The sequence below is a fragment of the Triticum urartu genome, chromosome 2 (assembly GCF_003073215.2).
Source record: "Triticum urartu cultivar G1812 chromosome 2, Tu2.1, whole genome shotgun sequence".
Classification (NCBI taxonomy): Eukaryota; Viridiplantae; Streptophyta; class Magnoliopsida; order Poales; family Poaceae; genus Triticum; species Triticum urartu.
In genome coordinates, this window is record NC_053023.1 from 728,570,520 (window position 1) to 728,586,503 (window position 15,984).

At 45.2% G+C, this 15,984-nt stretch overlaps 1 protein-coding gene and 1 pseudogene across 4 annotated transcripts; both read left to right on the top strand.

Moving 5' to 3' along the window:
• The first annotated feature begins 6,510 nt into the window (after positions 1-6,510).
• Positions 6,511-9,245, top strand: LOC125540209 (annotated as a pseudogene).
• Positions 9,246-10,452: 1,207 nt separating this feature from the next.
• Positions 10,453-14,590, top strand: LOC125540206 (G-type lectin S-receptor-like serine/threonine-protein kinase B120). Of its 4 annotated transcripts, none has more exons than XM_048703785.1 (10): positions 10,453-11,221; positions 11,302-11,402; positions 11,528-12,475; positions 12,822-12,920; positions 13,011-13,198; positions 13,275-13,485; positions 13,585-13,678; positions 13,769-13,822; positions 13,909-14,059; positions 14,134-14,590. In XM_048703785.1, exons 1-10 carry the CDS (start codon positions 10,947-10,949, stop codon positions 14,434-14,436), a joined length of 2,424 nt encoding a protein of 807 aa, XP_048559742.1. In that variant the 5' UTR covers positions 10,453-10,946; the 3' UTR covers positions 14,437-14,590. The 4 variants fall into 4 exon arrangements, with proteins under 4 accessions (XP_048559742.1, XP_048559739.1, XP_048559740.1 ...); XM_048703782.1 differs by having other exon boundaries at positions 10,458-10,789; positions 10,871-11,221; positions 13,585-13,822; XM_048703783.1 differs by having other exon boundaries at positions 10,458-10,789; positions 10,900-11,221; positions 13,585-13,822.
• The last annotated feature ends 1,394 nt before the right edge of the window (positions 14,591-15,984 follow it).

Genomic DNA, 15,984 nt, shown 5'->3' on the forward strand with positions numbered 1-15,984 from the left:
AACAAACAGCCCAATGATCCGCTCCGAGGCCAGTGGGGGGATGACGGGTATGATGCATATGGTGAAGGACGTCGAGGTTCTTCCTCCTCAGGAGGAGGTCGCGGATATGCCTGGCAGAGTGATGGGTCTACTGAGAGACCGTTTCTCGGTCCGGCAGGTGGATTTGTCGAGGGGGCTTCCGGCCCGGATCACCGTCAGAGAGAAGGCTTTCGTGGCCATCGTGGTGGTCGGGGTGGGGGCCGTGGGAGATTTCGCCGACCGCCCCCGCCCAGGGCAGTTGATCCTGCGACGCCTGCAGTGGAGTCTGACCATACTTCCACTGAGCTTCCTTCGCAGGCGATGGAGGTGGTGAACGCCTTGGCCAGTGTCGAGGTTCCTGAGGCTGGGATGGTGGATGAGGCTACTGACAGGACTGATGCCGACAGGGCGTCCAAATATGCACGTAAGAAGGAGAGGATGATTTGTTACCGTTGCGGTGAGAAGGGCCACTTCATTGCTGAGTGTGTGGCCCAGCTGTGCGAATCGTGTGGCAAGCCTTCACATGACTCGGGGGAGTGCCCATTATTGCGTGACCTGCCTCCGACGCTGAATATGTATGGAGTCTATTGTGCTGAGCTCATATTTTTTGAGTCCCCGGTGGCGAGAGAGGTCCCGGAGGATACCCTCAGCTTGACTACCGGGATTGTGAAAGCAACCCAGGGCGAGGTGACTGAGGCACAGATTGTGAGGAGGCTTCAGGACCTGGCTCCCGGGGATTTTCGATGGGAATTGGTGCTTATTGAGGACAGGTCTTTTAAGGTTGAGTTCCCAACTGTGGATGATTTGCAGAGAACTGTGGATGAACTGCGGTTTACAGGGGCCCCATCTAAGCCTCTACAGGACGCTTGAGTGGTGGCTAGTATGGGAATCATGGTGAGGAAGACAGAAAAAGTGGATATGGCTTTCACACGTGCCCATGGGGTGGCCCGGCTATTAGTGAGTGTTCTGGATATTGAGTTCGTGCCCGATAAGGTCAACTGGACCTACAGGGGAGAGGTGTTCCCGCTAGACATCGAGTTTTAGGACACTGCTTTATTTGATGAGGCGGTTAATGGTAACGATGTTCACATGCACGACAGTGATGGCAATGCCGGGGCCGAGGGGGCACCGTCAGATCAGCCCACGTGCGAGGGGTCTAATGGTTCTTCTCAGTTGCCTGGGGATGGGACCGGGGTTGAGCCTGCAGCTTCCCTAGCGGTGCCCATGACTACTCTGCGTTTTGGGTCCTTTGAGCCAGCCTCGGCACCTCCCAGACTATGGAGTGACCGGGTAGATTCTGATGATTCTCTTGAGCACACGCTCCCCCCGTTGGAGTTCGAGGGGGATGCTGGATTGTTTGCTGGACGGCCGGCCAGGTCTATGGTCGGAGCTACGGAGAGGAGTCCGGAGGGAGCTTCTCTTGTCCTGGCGCCCCATGTGGACGCGACTCTGGTGTCGGCGTTTACGGGCAAGATGGGTCGTGGGGGAGGAGCTTCGGGGCAGGTGGCCTCGCCTTCTCCCCACCCCACCACGCTCTCGGCGGCGTCGGTCACGCCAGCCCCGTGTGGGTCGGCCGGTGCGGGGAGCGGGAGCCCGAGGCAGGCGGCCTCGGCTCCTGCTTCCCCGACGGTGGCGGTAACCACCGCGGCAGCAGCTGTGCTGGGGGGTGCTGGGGCAGGAGGCCTTGGCTCCCCCTTCGCCCTCGACGATCAGGAGGACCGTCTCTCCCTCGCCGATGGCTCATACGTCTGAGCCGGCGGCTGAGGTCGGAGGAGGGCGCGGGCAGGCGGCCCCCGTCATCTCCTCTTCGCTCCTACCCATGGCCAGGGTCCCTAGTGTGGGACTCCCGTCTAAGGGGATCGGGAGCCCGCAGACGCCGTCTCTGGTAACCCCGGTAGAGCCTTTGAGGGACTCTGTGCCAGGTGTTACTAGGGAGGAGGTTGTCGCGTTTGGCGGGATCCCGGACCCTATCGCCGAGGGGAGACGGATGAGTGCTCGCATCCTAGACATCCCCGAGGTGGATGATATGCAGCAGCGGTGCGCTATGAGGGCGGCCAAGCTTCAGGAGGCTGCTTTGTCTTCCGGTATGTCCGTCAACCTATCTAATTCCTTATTGCATTTTTCTAATGAGGAGATTATAAATAATGCAAACCAATTAGGAGTTTCACTAGGTGCTACGGATAGTGAGATTTCCAATTCGGTGAATGATTTATTAGATTTGGAGGCGGAACGTGCCTTAGAGACTATTCGTAATCTTGCAGCCGTTAAACCAATGAAGGATGATGAGATTGATGTGTTAGGGGTCAGAGTGCTAGATAATCTATGTGCGGATTTAGCACCACCCAATCATGACTCTGACGAAGATGATGTACCCCTAGAGATTGATGATAGTAATATTTGTGAACACGGTTATGAGGACCGGGCGACAGAGCCTAGTAAACCTAAGCGTAAGTGGAATCGGAAGATCTATCCCGATTCCGCAGTTCGTAGGAGTGCTAGGATTCGAACCACTAAAAAATTCCATGATGAATTATGAGAGGAATATTTTGGAATAGCAGAGGTCTGAAGGACTTGGCTAAAAGAAGATTCCTTGCTGAGGCAGCTTTAGAGCAGAGGTTAGATTTTGTTGCTCTATCGGAGACGGGTAGAGATAACTTTGCACCCCAGTTTCTCTCTTCTTTGGTGGGTGGTATTGATTTTGATTGGCATTGCCTCCCTCCGCGAGGAAGGTCGGGTGGTATCTTACTGGGTGTGAGATGCGATTCGCTTGAAGTCCGAAGTGTAGTGATGGGCGACTTCACGGTGAAGTTTCGAGTCAGGTCTAGGATAGACGGTTTTAACTGGGCTTTGGTGGCGGTGTATGGTGCCGCACAGCCCGAGCTTAAAGCGGAGTTTCTGGCGGACCTGGTTCGTATCTGTGGGTCAGAACAGCTTCCAATTTTAGTTGGAGGTGATTTCAATATCATCAGGAGGAGAGAGGAGAAGAACAATGATAACTTTGACGGCAGATGGTCGTTTATGTTCAATACCATTATTGAAAGCTTGGATTTGAGAGAGATAGAGCTTTCTGGTAGAAAGTTCACCTGGGCTAATGCTCTGCCACACCCAACCTATGAAAAACTTGATCGAGTTCTTGCGAGCATGGAGTGGGAACAAAAGTTCCCTTTGGTGACGGTGCAAGCTCTTTCAAGGGGAATATCTGATCATACCCCATTGTTCATGGACTCAGGTGAGCCAAACCATGTGGGTAACAAGAACACCTTCTCCTTCGAGATGTCATGGTTTGAACGTGAGGGGTTTTTGGATTTGATTGCCAGGGAGTGGGATAGAGGTGTTGGAGGCAAGACTGCGTTAGAGCGTTGGCAGAATAAGATTAGGCATTTAAGGAGTTTCTTACGGGGCTGGGCTAAGAACCTCAGTGGTGTGTATAAGATGGAAAAGGATAGACTCCTTGCTCTTATACAGGCCCTGGACATACAGGCCGAATCCACTATCTTAACGTCAACTGAGCTTCAGGCTAAAAATGAGGCGGAGAAGAGGTTGAAAGAACTGCTCCGCGAAGAAGAATTGAAGTGGGCTTTGCGTGCTAAAGTCTGCAAAGTAGTCCAAGGGGACGCGAATACTCAGTTCTTCCATTTGATAGCCAATGGCAAGCACAGAAAGAAGCGTATCTTTCAGCTTGAGCAAGACGAGGGTACTATTTTAGGCCAGGACAACCTAAAAACATATATTACCGACTATTATAAGCAGTTGTTTGGACCTCCGGAGAATAATTGTGTGTCCCTCGATGAGTCCAGGACTGAGGATGTGCCTCAGCTATCGGCTTCCGATAATGATATTCTGGTTGCCCCGTTCTCGGAGAAGGAGGTGTTTGATGCTATTGCACAGATGAAAAACAATAAGGCTCCCGGACCGGATGGATTCCCGGCAGAGTTCTATAAAAAGTGCTGGCACATTATTAAGGGGAATTTACTACCTATGTTCAATGATCTGTTCTGTGGCCAGCTTCAATTATTTCACTTGAATTTTGGGACTATCACACTGCTTCCCAAGAAGACGGATGCGGTGAGGATTGAGCAATTTAGGCCGATCTGTCTCCTCAATGTTAGTTTCAAAATTTTCACCAAGGTCGGGACAAACAGACTCACACAGATTGCGCATTCTGTGGTGCAGCAGTCTCAAACTGCTTTCATGCCGGACAGAAATATCCTTGAAGGGGTGGTCGTCCTGCATGAAACACTCCATGAAATCCATTCCAAAAAATTAGATGGAGTAATTTTTAAGGTGGATTTCGAGAAAGCGTATGATAAGGTCAAATGGCCATTCCTCCAACAGTCATTGTGTATGAAAGATTTTGATGAAGCCTGGCGCCGACAGGTTGAATCATTTACGCAAAAAGGTAGTGTGGGAATTAAAGTTAATGATGACATAGGTCATTACTTCCAGACACATAAAGGCCTAAGACAAGGAGATCCGATGTCCCCTATCTTGTTTAACATTGTGGTGGACATGTTAGCAATTTTGATAGGGAGGGCTAAGGAAAATGGTCAAGTAGGTGGATTGGTACCTCATCTAATTGATGGAGGTGTATCCATCCTTCAGTACGCTGATAATACAATCATCTTTATGGAGCATGACTTGGCCAAGGCGAGAAATATGAAGCTGGTGTTATGCCTATTTGAACAATTGACCGGGTTAAAGATTAACTTTCATAAGAGCGAGCTGTTCTGCTTTGGTAGGGCCAAAGATGAACAGGAGGCTTATAGGCAATTGTTTGGGTGTGAGTTGGGCGAGTTACCCTTCTCTTACCTGGGGATTCCAATCCACCATCGTAGGCTGACTAACAGAGAGTGGAAGTGCATCGAGGATCGGTTTGAGAAAAAAATGAGTTGTTGGAAGGGTAAGCTCATGTCATACGGAGGCCGATTAATCCTGATTAACTCGGTGCTCACGAGTATGCCAATGTTTCTCCTATCGTTCTTTGAGGTCCCAGTTGGGGTTAGGAAGAGACTGGACTTCTATCGATCGCGTTTCTTTTGGCAGGGTGATGAGCTTAAAAGAAACTATCGGCTTGCTAAATGGGACATCATCTGTCGACCGAAAGACCAAGGGGGTCTAGGTATTGAGAATCTAGAAGTTAAGAATAAATGCATTCTTAGCAAGTGGCTGTGGAAGCTCTCATTGGAGACTGATGCTATGTGGGCTCAAATCCTTCGCAGCAAGTACCTCCAGACAAAAACTTTGTCCCAGGTTACTGCCAGGCCGACCGATTCGCCTTTCTGGAAAGGCTTGATGAAAGTCAAACAGTCGTTGTTTAATAGGACGAAGTTTGTTATTGGAAACGGCACGAGTACACGTTTCTGAGAGGATACTTGGCTTGGCGAGACACCCTTGGCCATCCAATATCCGTCTTTATACCGTATTGTGCAACGACGTGAGGTGTTCGTTGCATCGGTCTTTCAATCGATCCCCCTTAATATTCAGTTCCGACGAACGCTAGCGGGCAATCATTGGGAACAATGGCTCCATCTAGTTAGGAGACTGATGGAAGTCCAGCTTTCACAACAACCCGATGAATTACGCTGGAAACTGACTAAATCTGGAGTATTTACGGTTAAATCAATGTATATTGATGCTATTAACTCAAACTCCATTCCTACGTCCAAGCATGTTTGGGACGTCAAAGTTCCTTTGAAAATAAAAGTGTTTATGTGGTTTGTCCATAAACAAGTTATTTTAACTAAGGACAACCTCATGAAGCGTAATTGGACAGGACCTACTAGGTGTAGTTTCTGTGATCGGGATGAGACTATCAAACATCTCTTTTTTGATTGCCCGTTAGCCAAGGTACTTTGGCAGACGTTCCACATTGCTTTTAGTATCAATCCACCGAATTCTGTTTATGCGTTATTTGGGACATGGCTTAATGGGATTGAGCCTAATTTAGCGAGACATATTCGGGTTGGAGTTTGTGCTTTGCTGTGGACTATCTGGACTTGCAGAAATGATTTGGTTTTTAACAGAATATCATGTATACATTTTTTGCAGGTCATATTCCGAACTACGGCACTGATCCGTTCGTGGTCGCTACTCACCCAGACGGAGGCCAGGGAGCATTTGGTTACTGGGTCTTTCCGCTGGGAGATGGTAGCTCGGGATATTTTCAACCGGTTTGGATGGCGGTCATGTAATAGGATAGGCACTTAGATTTCCTATCTATTTTTTAGCCAGCCGGTTGTGGCGTCTTTTCTCGGCTAGTTGATGTTTCTAGCCCCTTTTTGGCTCTGTGTGAGCTGTCTGTGCTTTTTTATTATTTGGAGACCTTTGGAACCATGTTGACACTACTTTATTTGGTTAATAAGAGGGTCGTATGCATCTTTCTGATGTAAAGGCCGGGGAATCACCCCTTTTCCAAAAAAAAAACTCTGGAAACTTGGTCATCCGGTTGCCGAATGGCACAGACATATGGCAGAGCTTCCAACATCCAACTGACACGGTCCTCCCCAGCATGCCTTTATCACTGAGCGCAAATGATGGTCTCTACACTCGCCTCATTGCTTGGCGGGGCCCTGATGACCCAGCCACCAGCGACTACTCCATGGGCGGTGACTCTAGTTCCGGCCTCCAGATTGTCATCTGGAATGGGACGAGGCCGTATTGGCGCAGAGCTGCGTGGGATGGTGCATTGGTCCCTGCCTGGTATCAAGGCAGCACCGGCGCCATCATGACCCTAACAATTGTTGACAGAGGGGGTGAGTTATACATAACATTCACCGTCTCTGACGGCTCGCCAAGCATGCGCCTGATGCTGCACTACAGGGGCATGTTTAAATTTCTGGCATGGAACAGCAACTCGTCATCATGGGAGGTTTTCACAGAGCTGCCTAGTTCTAGCTGTGACCGATATGCCTATTGCGGACCATTTGGCTACTGCGATGCCACTGAAACAGTTCCGAAATGCAACTGCCTCAGTGGGTTTGAGCCTTATGGTGTTAACTTCTCCAGAGGGTGTCGGAGAAAGGAAGATCTGAAATGTGGCGGTGGTGATAATTTCTTGACCTTGAGAGCTATGAAGACACCCGATAAGTTCGTTTATGTTAGGAACAGAAGCTTTGACCAATGCACAGCAGAGTGCAGCCGCAATTGCGTTTGCACTGCGTATGCTTATGCTAACTTGCAAAATGGAATCACATCTGTTGACCAGTCAAGGTGCTTGATTTGGTTGGGGGAGCTTGTTGACACGGGAAAGTATCCTGATGGTAATGGCGAGAACCTGTACCTCCGTCTTGCCAGTTCAACAGGTATATATCATCCCTTATGCGCTTATTCAGCTTATTCATTATACGGTATAATCGATCCCTTTTGGTTAGGATGACATGCTAAATGTGGTTAGGATGACATACTAATCCTGACAAACACAACATTTGCCAGAAATGCATGTTGAATTTTGGAAGCATCATTCTCTTGCTGGACTATATTTCTGGCTTTCTACAGTTGGGAAACAGAGTAATAATGTATTGAAGATTATACTAACACAACACTTGGAAAAATGCATGTTGTTAAATTTTGAAAGCATCATTCTCTTCCTAAATTTCTAGTTTTGTGCAGTTGACAAAGCGAGTAATGTACTGAAGATTGTACTCCCAGTAATTGCTAGTACTCTTATACTCACATGCGTCAGCCTTGTATGGATCTGCAAGTCAAGAGGTAAACTCTATATTTGCTTCACTTTCTCAGGATGCAATTTTCATGAGTTATTCAAAAGAAGCAATATTGATATGAAGACATTTCTATCAGGCAAACGACGAATCAAGGAAATTAAGAATAAATATACACGGCGACACTCGAAAAATTCCAAATCTAATGAACTTGAGAATGAAACTATAGAACTTCTATATATTTGCTTTGAAGATGTTGTTACTGCAACGGACAATTTCTCAGACTACAACATGCTCGGGAAAGGTGGCTTCGGAAAAGTTTACAAGGTAACAAGTTTTAACCTGGTTATCGATAATAGAAAATTGCCCTTTTTTCAGTTGAAGAATGATGTGTTTGTGCAGGGACGATTAGAAGGTGGCAATGAAGTTGCTGTCAAAAGACTTAGTAAGAGTTCTGGGCAAGGGGCCGAGGAGTTCAGAAATGAAGTGGTTCTCATTGCCAAATTGCAGCATAGAAACTTAGTTAGGCTTCTTGGTTACTGCACTCATGAAGATGAAAAGTTATTGATATATGAATACTTACCTAACAAAAGCTTAGATGCCTTCATTTTTGGTATGTTCTGCTCTTATGGTCATGTCTCGCAAAACATTCTTATAATCATTGAATTGGCCGACCTGGTTGTTAATGCTTTTAATTTTGCACTTCTCTTGCAAGATGCCACAAGAAATTTTGTGCTTGATTGGCCGACCCGGTTCAAGGTAATTAAAGGTATTGCGAGAGGGCTTCTTTATCTCCACCAAGATTCAAGATTAACAATAATCCATAGAGATCTCAAAGCAAGCAATGTCTTGTTAGATGCGCAAATGAACCCCAAAATATCTGATTTTGGTATGGCAAGGATTTTTGGAGGAAATGAGCAACAAGCGAACACTATCCGCATTGTTGGGACATAGTAAGTAATATATAAATTAAACCAGGTAAGGCTTAAGATGGTAATTTTCTACAGCTTAACTAATTCAATTTCTTGGATTGATTCAAACAGCGGTTACATGTCTCCTGAATATGCAATGGAAGGTTCCTTTTCTGTCAAGTCTGACACCTATAGCTTTGGTGTTCTACTGTTGGAGATTATAAGCGGATTAAAGATCAGTTCAGCCCATCTCATAATGGACTTTTCAAGCCTTATAGCTTATGTAAGTATAGTAAAATGCTCTATATTCAACAAGTCAAACAATCATAATAACCTGAGTATTTCATCGGTTTAGGCGTGGAGCTTATGGAAACATGGAAATGCAAAAGAATTGGTGGACTCATCCATCGTGGAGAATTGTTCACTTCCTGGAGTTTTGCAGTGTATTCAGTTAGGTCTGTTGTGTGTTCAAGATGATCCAAATGCTCGGCCACTCATGTCAACCATTGTGTTCATGTTAGAAAATGAAACAGCTCCGCTTCCTACTCCAAAGGAGCCAGTATATTTTAGGCAACGGAAGCAGGAAGCCGAAGACCTGAAAGAAAACCTAGAAATGTCTCTTAATGGCATGACTATGACAATGCAAGAGGGGCGTTAAATGTTTAATTTCATTGTTCTCCTTTCTGTAAAATTCGCATTTGTACGGTTGATCAATTCAGCGATTTATGCTCCCATGGACAAAGAAACAATCCATCTGATGTGCGGTACTTTCATAGACGGTTTCCATATTTTGTGGACTACACTAGTTTCTGCATTTGTTTCCACTTTGTCAAGTGGAAGAGATGTGTAGATCATTACTTTTACACTAGCTTCTCTTGATGAATTTTCTGCATCCCAGCTTCCTCTTTTAGTCAACGGGTTTGGAACTCTGAATTGCTATATTGATAACAAGGCTGATGGAAAGTCCATGTTTTCTCTGAGTTGTGCAACTGCATCATAATGCAGCAGGAAGGACCGAGATCGTACACATGTATAATTCAGGTGGCTGCAATGTGCCCCCTGAATTAACCATTTTTTTCTGTTCAAAAGGCACCTTTCTTTGAGGGTACAAGACATTGTTTGAAACGGGTAGCGTGGCCCGTACGAGTCGACTCGTACAGCGTGTTGGTTCACGCCTTCATGGTACGTCACTTCACTGAAGTTCTGCTGTAATCCTGAACCCTGTATCCGAAAATCTGCTCAGGTTCAACAGATTTCGATATCAGATGCAATGCCGGATAATTAGCAAACACAATTATTCTTTTTAGTCAAGGAAAAAAAAATAGCATGCTAAAACAAAATAGCGTTGGCCTCCGAATATGGTATTAGCGTGCTATATCGCGCTATAGCGTACGTGCTATTAGCGAGGCGTTCTATACTGATTCATTTAGCGAGACAATCCTCAGTAAGCTATAGTGTACTATTTTTCCCAGTGCTTTTTACACTAGCAGCATGTTCCCGGCAAATTATGTTCGTCGAGGGATGTCAAATTTAGTTGGTTTGCATTGCAAATCTGTCCCAGTTCATTTTTTTCTGCCACGAAATTGTTCATGCTTGCAAAAAAAATTTGCCATCCTTGTGCCAAAATAAATTGCCATGAAAAACGTTTGATTTGCCATGCCTAAAAAGCTGACATCATATATTTACCATTTCTGTGAATTTATTAGGAGAGCCCATATACATACTTTTTCTTTGAGAATTGCCCCTATACATATTTTTAGGGGAATTGCCCCTATACATACTATATTGAGATTTTTTTTTAGACATATATGGAGATTTTTATTGGGTGGAAAAGAAGTCTCGGGCTGGGCCGCAAGCCCTAACCCACCATCCAGCTGAACGAGAGTCGCTCTGACCCATGGGCACTTGTCGCTCTGTTCCTTTGTCAAAAAAAAAAAATTGTCGCTCTGTTCCCTCTTTCCTGCGCCTCATCGCTCCGTCGCGGTCATCCTCCGCCGATTCCCTTTGCCCTCCACCGGCGCCGTCGCCAGAAGCGATGTGCCCGCCACGCCCACCGCCGGCCTTCCTTCTGCCACATATGTACGGCTGTAAGCCGAGTGAAGCCCCATTAATCCCTCGGGTTGGTGCGCCACCCGCCCCTACGCCGTCGGCGTCGGGCCGCCACCGTCGCCGCGAGCCACCCCGCCGGAGCTCCACCTGACGGTAACCCATTTCTTAGCATTATCCCCTTTCCTGTTCTTGAGTAAGACTACTACTTTTACAGTTTCACGGTGGCTGATGCAGACATTACAGCGAAAAACTTATCCTGCTAGATATTTTCCTGATGTGAAATTCCCCACGGAGACCAGACCAGCAGCCAATGCTGAATAACCACCTTGTATTATTGTGTGGTCCGAGAATCACCACCGTTCCGGGCAAGCTGGACGTTCAACTCCTGCAAATTAATGTGATGAATGATGAGCTAATATTCAACAAAAACCAGACACAAGTCAGAGCACGTTTCCTCTTAGTTCGTCGTGGCGTTAGATCGTCCAAGGATCCAAGAACGTTACCTTCATGCCATTCTCCTCCTCCTTCCTTGGCTCCCTCCTTTGATCTTCACAGGAGAGTCATATGTGACAGAATCCTGAATAGGTATGGCCGCCCTCCATGTTGTCATCCTCCTGTCATTGATTTGTATCTGCAGATCTGATGACCGCCTGACTCCTGCAAAGCCGCTCTCCGCCGGCGACAAGCTCGTCTCGAGCAACGGTGTCTTTGCTCTTGGCTTCTTCTCCCCCACAAACTCGACTGCGGGCTCATACGTCGGCATATGGTACAACAACATCCCCAAGCGTACTTATGTGTGGGTTGCTAACCGCGACAAGCCGATCACCAACGCTTCTTCCGGGAAGCTGGTTGTGACCAACAACTCTGATCTTGTGTTGTCTGACTCCCAAGGCCGCACTCTTTGGACAACCATGAACAACTTCACAACCGGAGCCACGGGAACTTCTGCTGTACTTCTCGACTCCGGAAACTTTGTCATCCGGTTGCCCAACAGCACAGACATATGGCAAAGCTTCCATTACCCAACCGACACCATCCTCCCCGGCATGCAATTACCACTGAGCACAGATGATGATCTCTACACTCGCCTCGTGGCTTGGAGGGGCCCTGATGACCCAGCCACCAGCGACTACTCCATGGGCGGTGACTCTAGTTCAGACCTCCAGGTTGTCATCTGGAATGGGACGAGGCCGTATTGGCGCAGAGCTGCATGGGATGGTGCGTTGGTCACTGCCCTGTATCAAAGCAGCACTGGCTTCATCATGACCCAAACAACTGTCGACATAGGGGGTAAGTTCTACTTGACATTCACCGTCTCCGACGGCTCGCCAAGCACGCGCCTGATTCTGCACTACACGGGCATGTTTCAGTTTTTAGCGTGGAACAGCACCTCATCGTCATGGAATGTTTTCATAGAGCGGCCTAATCCTAGTTGTGACCGCTACGCCTATTGTGGACCATTTGGTTACTGTGATGCCACTGAAACAGTTCCGAAATGCAACTGCCTCAGTGGGTTTGAGCCTGATGGTGTAAACTTCTCCCAAGGGTGTCGAAGAAAGGAGGAGCTGACATGTGGTGGTGGAGATAGTTTCTCAACCTTGAGTGGCATGAAGACACCCGATAAGTTTGTGTATGTCAGGAACAGAAGCTTTGACCAATGCGAAGCAGAGTGCAGAAACAACTGCGCTTGCACCGCATATGCTTTTTCTAACATGAAAAATGGCAGCATGTCTAGTGACCAGTCAAGGTGCTTGATTTGGTTGGGGGAGCTTGTCGACACAGGAAAACTTCGTGATGGTAGTGGCGAGAACCTGTACCTTCGTCTAGCCAGTTCAACAGGTATACACATCTTTCCTTATGCCCTTATGGATTGTACCGTGTGATCTATCCTTTTTAATGTTGAATGCTAGATGTGGTTTGGGATGACATAGTAATCATGAAAAACACAAAACTTGCAAGAAATGCATGTTAAATTTTGAAAGCATCATTCCCTTGCTGGACTATATTTCTGCCTTTCTGCAGTTGAGAAACAGAGTAATGTATTGAAGATTGTACTCCCAGAAATGTCTTAGATGCGGTTTGGATGACATACTAATCACGACAAACATAAAACATGCCAAAAAAACGCATGTTAAATTTTGAACCCATGATTCTCTTCCTGGATTATATTTCTGGCTTTATGCAGTTGACAGAGAGAGTAATGTGTTGAAGATTGCACTCCCAGTAATTGCTAGTATTCTGATACTCACATGCATCAGCCTTGTGTGGATATGCAAGTCAAGAGGTAAAAACAATATTTGCTTTACTTTCTCAGGGTGTAATTTTCATGAGTTATTCGTAAGAAATAATATTGACCTATATCTATTTTTGGCAGGAAAACGACGAATCAAGGAAACTAAGAACAAATATACAGGACAACTGTCAAAAAATTCCAAATCTAATGAACTTGAGAATGAAATTATAGAACTTCCATATATTTGTTTTGAAGATGTTGTTACTGCAACAGACAATTTCTCAGACTACAACATGCTCGGGAAAGGTGGCTTTGGAAAAGTTTACAAGGTAATAATTTTTAGCCTGATTATCGGGGAAAAAATCGCCATTTGATGTTCAATTGAAAAATGATGTCTTTATGTAGGGCCGGTTAGAAGGTGGTAATGAAGTTGCTGTCAAAAGGCTTAGTAAGAGTTCCGGGCAAGGGGCCGACGAGTTCAGAAATGAAGTGGTTCTGATTGCCAAATTGCAGCATAGAAACTTAGTTAGGCTTCTTGGTTACTGCACTCATGAAGATGAGAAGTTATTGCTATATGAATACTTACCTAACAAAAGCTTAGATACCTTCCTTTTTGGTATGTTCTGCTCTTATGGTCATGTCTCGCAAAAATATTCTTAGAATAACTGAAGTTGTGATGGTTGTTAATGATTTTAATTTTGCACTTTCTTGCAAGATGCCACAAGAGATGGTGTGCTTGATTGGCCGACCAGGTTCAAGGTAATTAAAGGAATAGCAAGAGGGCTTCTTTATCTCCACCAAGATTCAAGGTTAACAATAATCCATAGAGATCTCAAAGCAAGCAATGTCTTGTTAGATGCGGAAATGAATCCTAAAATATCGGATTTTGGTATGGCAAGGATCTTTGGTGGAAATGAACAACAAGCGAACACTATCCGTGTTGTTGGGACATAGTAAGTAATATATGCACTAGGTAAGGCTTAACATTGTAATTTTACTCAACTTAACTAATTCATTTTTCTTGGAATGATTCAAACAGCGGTTACATGTCACCTGAATATGCAATGGAAGGTTCCTTTTCAGTCAAGTCTGACACGTACAGCTTTGGTGTTCTACTGTTGGAGATTGTAAGCGGGTTAAAGATCAGTTCATCCAATCTCATAATGGATTTTCCAAGCCTTATAGCTTATGTAAGTTCACTACTATGCTCTAAACTTTTTTAACTCAAAAAACTCATAATAAATTGAGGATCTCATTGGTTTAGGCATGGAGCTTATGGAAAGATGGAAATGCAAGAAAATTGGTGGACTCGTCCATTACGGAGATCTGTCCACTTCATGAAGTTCTGCGGTGTATTCAGTTAAGTCTCTTGTGTGTTCAAGACGATCCAAGTGCTCGTCCACTCATGTCATCCACCGTGTTCATGTTAGAAAATGAAAAAGCCCCGCTTCCTACTCCGAAGGAGCCTGTATATTTTAGGAAACGGAAGTATGAAATTGAAGACCAAAGAGATAACGTGGAAATATCTCTGAATGGCATGACTATGACAATGCAAGAGGGGCGTTAAATGTTTAGTTCCATTTTGTCCTTTTTTGTAAAATTCTCTCATTTGTACAGTTGAGAAATTCTTTGATTCATGTTCTTACGGACAAACACATAGTGTATTGACATGTAATGCTCTTTGTGTGCTATTTTCATAGACGGTTTCCATATTTTGTGAACTTCACTGGTTTATCATTTGTTTTCACCTTGTCAAGTGGAAGAGGCTACCAGATTACCCAATTGTTTCGTGTTGGTGAATTTCTTCACCCCAGCTTCCTCAGTTAGTCAATGGGTCTGAAACTCTGAATTGCTACTCCCTCTGTTCACTTTTGTAAGTCGTTTAGAACAGCTGAAATTGAACTGTTTTAGGTGTTGTCTTAAATGTCTAAAAGGTCTTACAAAAGTGAACGGAGGGAGTACTTGTTTTCACTAGTTTGTGCATTTATTTTTACTTTGTCAAGTGGAAGACTACCTGATCATGTGTGGATCAGTAACACAGTTCTTCTCTGTTGAAGAATTTTCTGCATCCCAGCTTTCTTGGTTGGTCAATGGGTCTGGAACTCTGAATTGCTATGTTGGTAACAAGGCTGATATAAATCCATGTTTTCTCTGAGCTAGCATGCAGTGCATCTTGCTATGTAGTCCACTTTTTATCTTCTGTTGCAAGTGGCAAGTAAGCTAGGATTAAACTTCAGGTATGGAAAACTGTTGGAAGTTCAGGTCCAGCCTCGACGGAAAAGTCAGAAAAGTGTGGATCTATCAGTATCTATCAGAAAGGTATAAAGGTATTTTCAAGTGATTTTGCCCCTGTATCACCAGAATAAATCTTGCCAGCCTAGCTCATCCAGAATGTGGTTTAGGGTACTCAGCTCATATCTTCATAAATTAAGTTTGACATCGCCAGCCTAACTCATCTAGAATCATGTATACCTCCTCCGAATTTTCAGAAATCACACTAAAATCTTTAGCTGTTGCACTTGCACCACCCCTTTCATCATTTAGATAGCATTATTTTCACTTGAGAGCAATAATCTTGATTTACACTCTGCACATCCATTGTGATCGTGCGGTTACTTTTAAGAGTGCTTTTTAAAAGACAAAGAATCAAGATAAAGGTGTTGAATTTCACTGTAGGTCTCTCAGTCTCTGCACGACGTGAAGTTGAACTTTGTCTTGCACGCTGGAGTTCGACCATTACACTAACGTAGGGTGTTGAGGTGCATGGTGGTAGCTTTCACAGAGGGTGGAAACAGAGTCAAATTCAAAAGTTTAACACCAATTCTTTCTATGGCAAGAAACAAGGTCAAATTCTGCGAAAAGTACACGAGCTTCTTTCATCCCAAGAACAGGACAAATGAGAGGTTCAACTTATATATATCCATGCCACAGGAGAATTGGTGGACTGAGGAGAAATTAAGTACTCCCACACAGTTCATATGTCTCTTGCAAATATTTTAATTGCAATCTTCTGAAGAACAGTTGTTTTTATGCCAACCATCCCACTATGATGTTCAGTTTATACTATATAAACAAACCGGTGCTTTACTCTTTTTCGTTTCAACAGTCATCCACG

What these genes read in the sequence shown, in the direction of transcription:
- LOC125540206 (XM_048703782.1), top strand. Translation starts at nt 10,947, where the DNA reads ATGCTGAATAACCACCTTGTATTATTGTGTGGTCCGAGAATCACCACC. An exon ending in GCTTTGGAAAAGTTTACAAG is followed by an intron (nt 13,199 to 13,274) that starts GTAATAATTTTT and finishes GTCTTTATGTAG; the next exon opens with GGCCGGTTAGAAGGTGGTAA. An exon ending in CTTAGATACCTTCCTTTTTG is followed by an intron (nt 13,486 to 13,584) that starts GTATGTTCTGCT and finishes CTTTCTTGCAAG; the next exon opens with ATGCCACAAGAGATGGTGTG.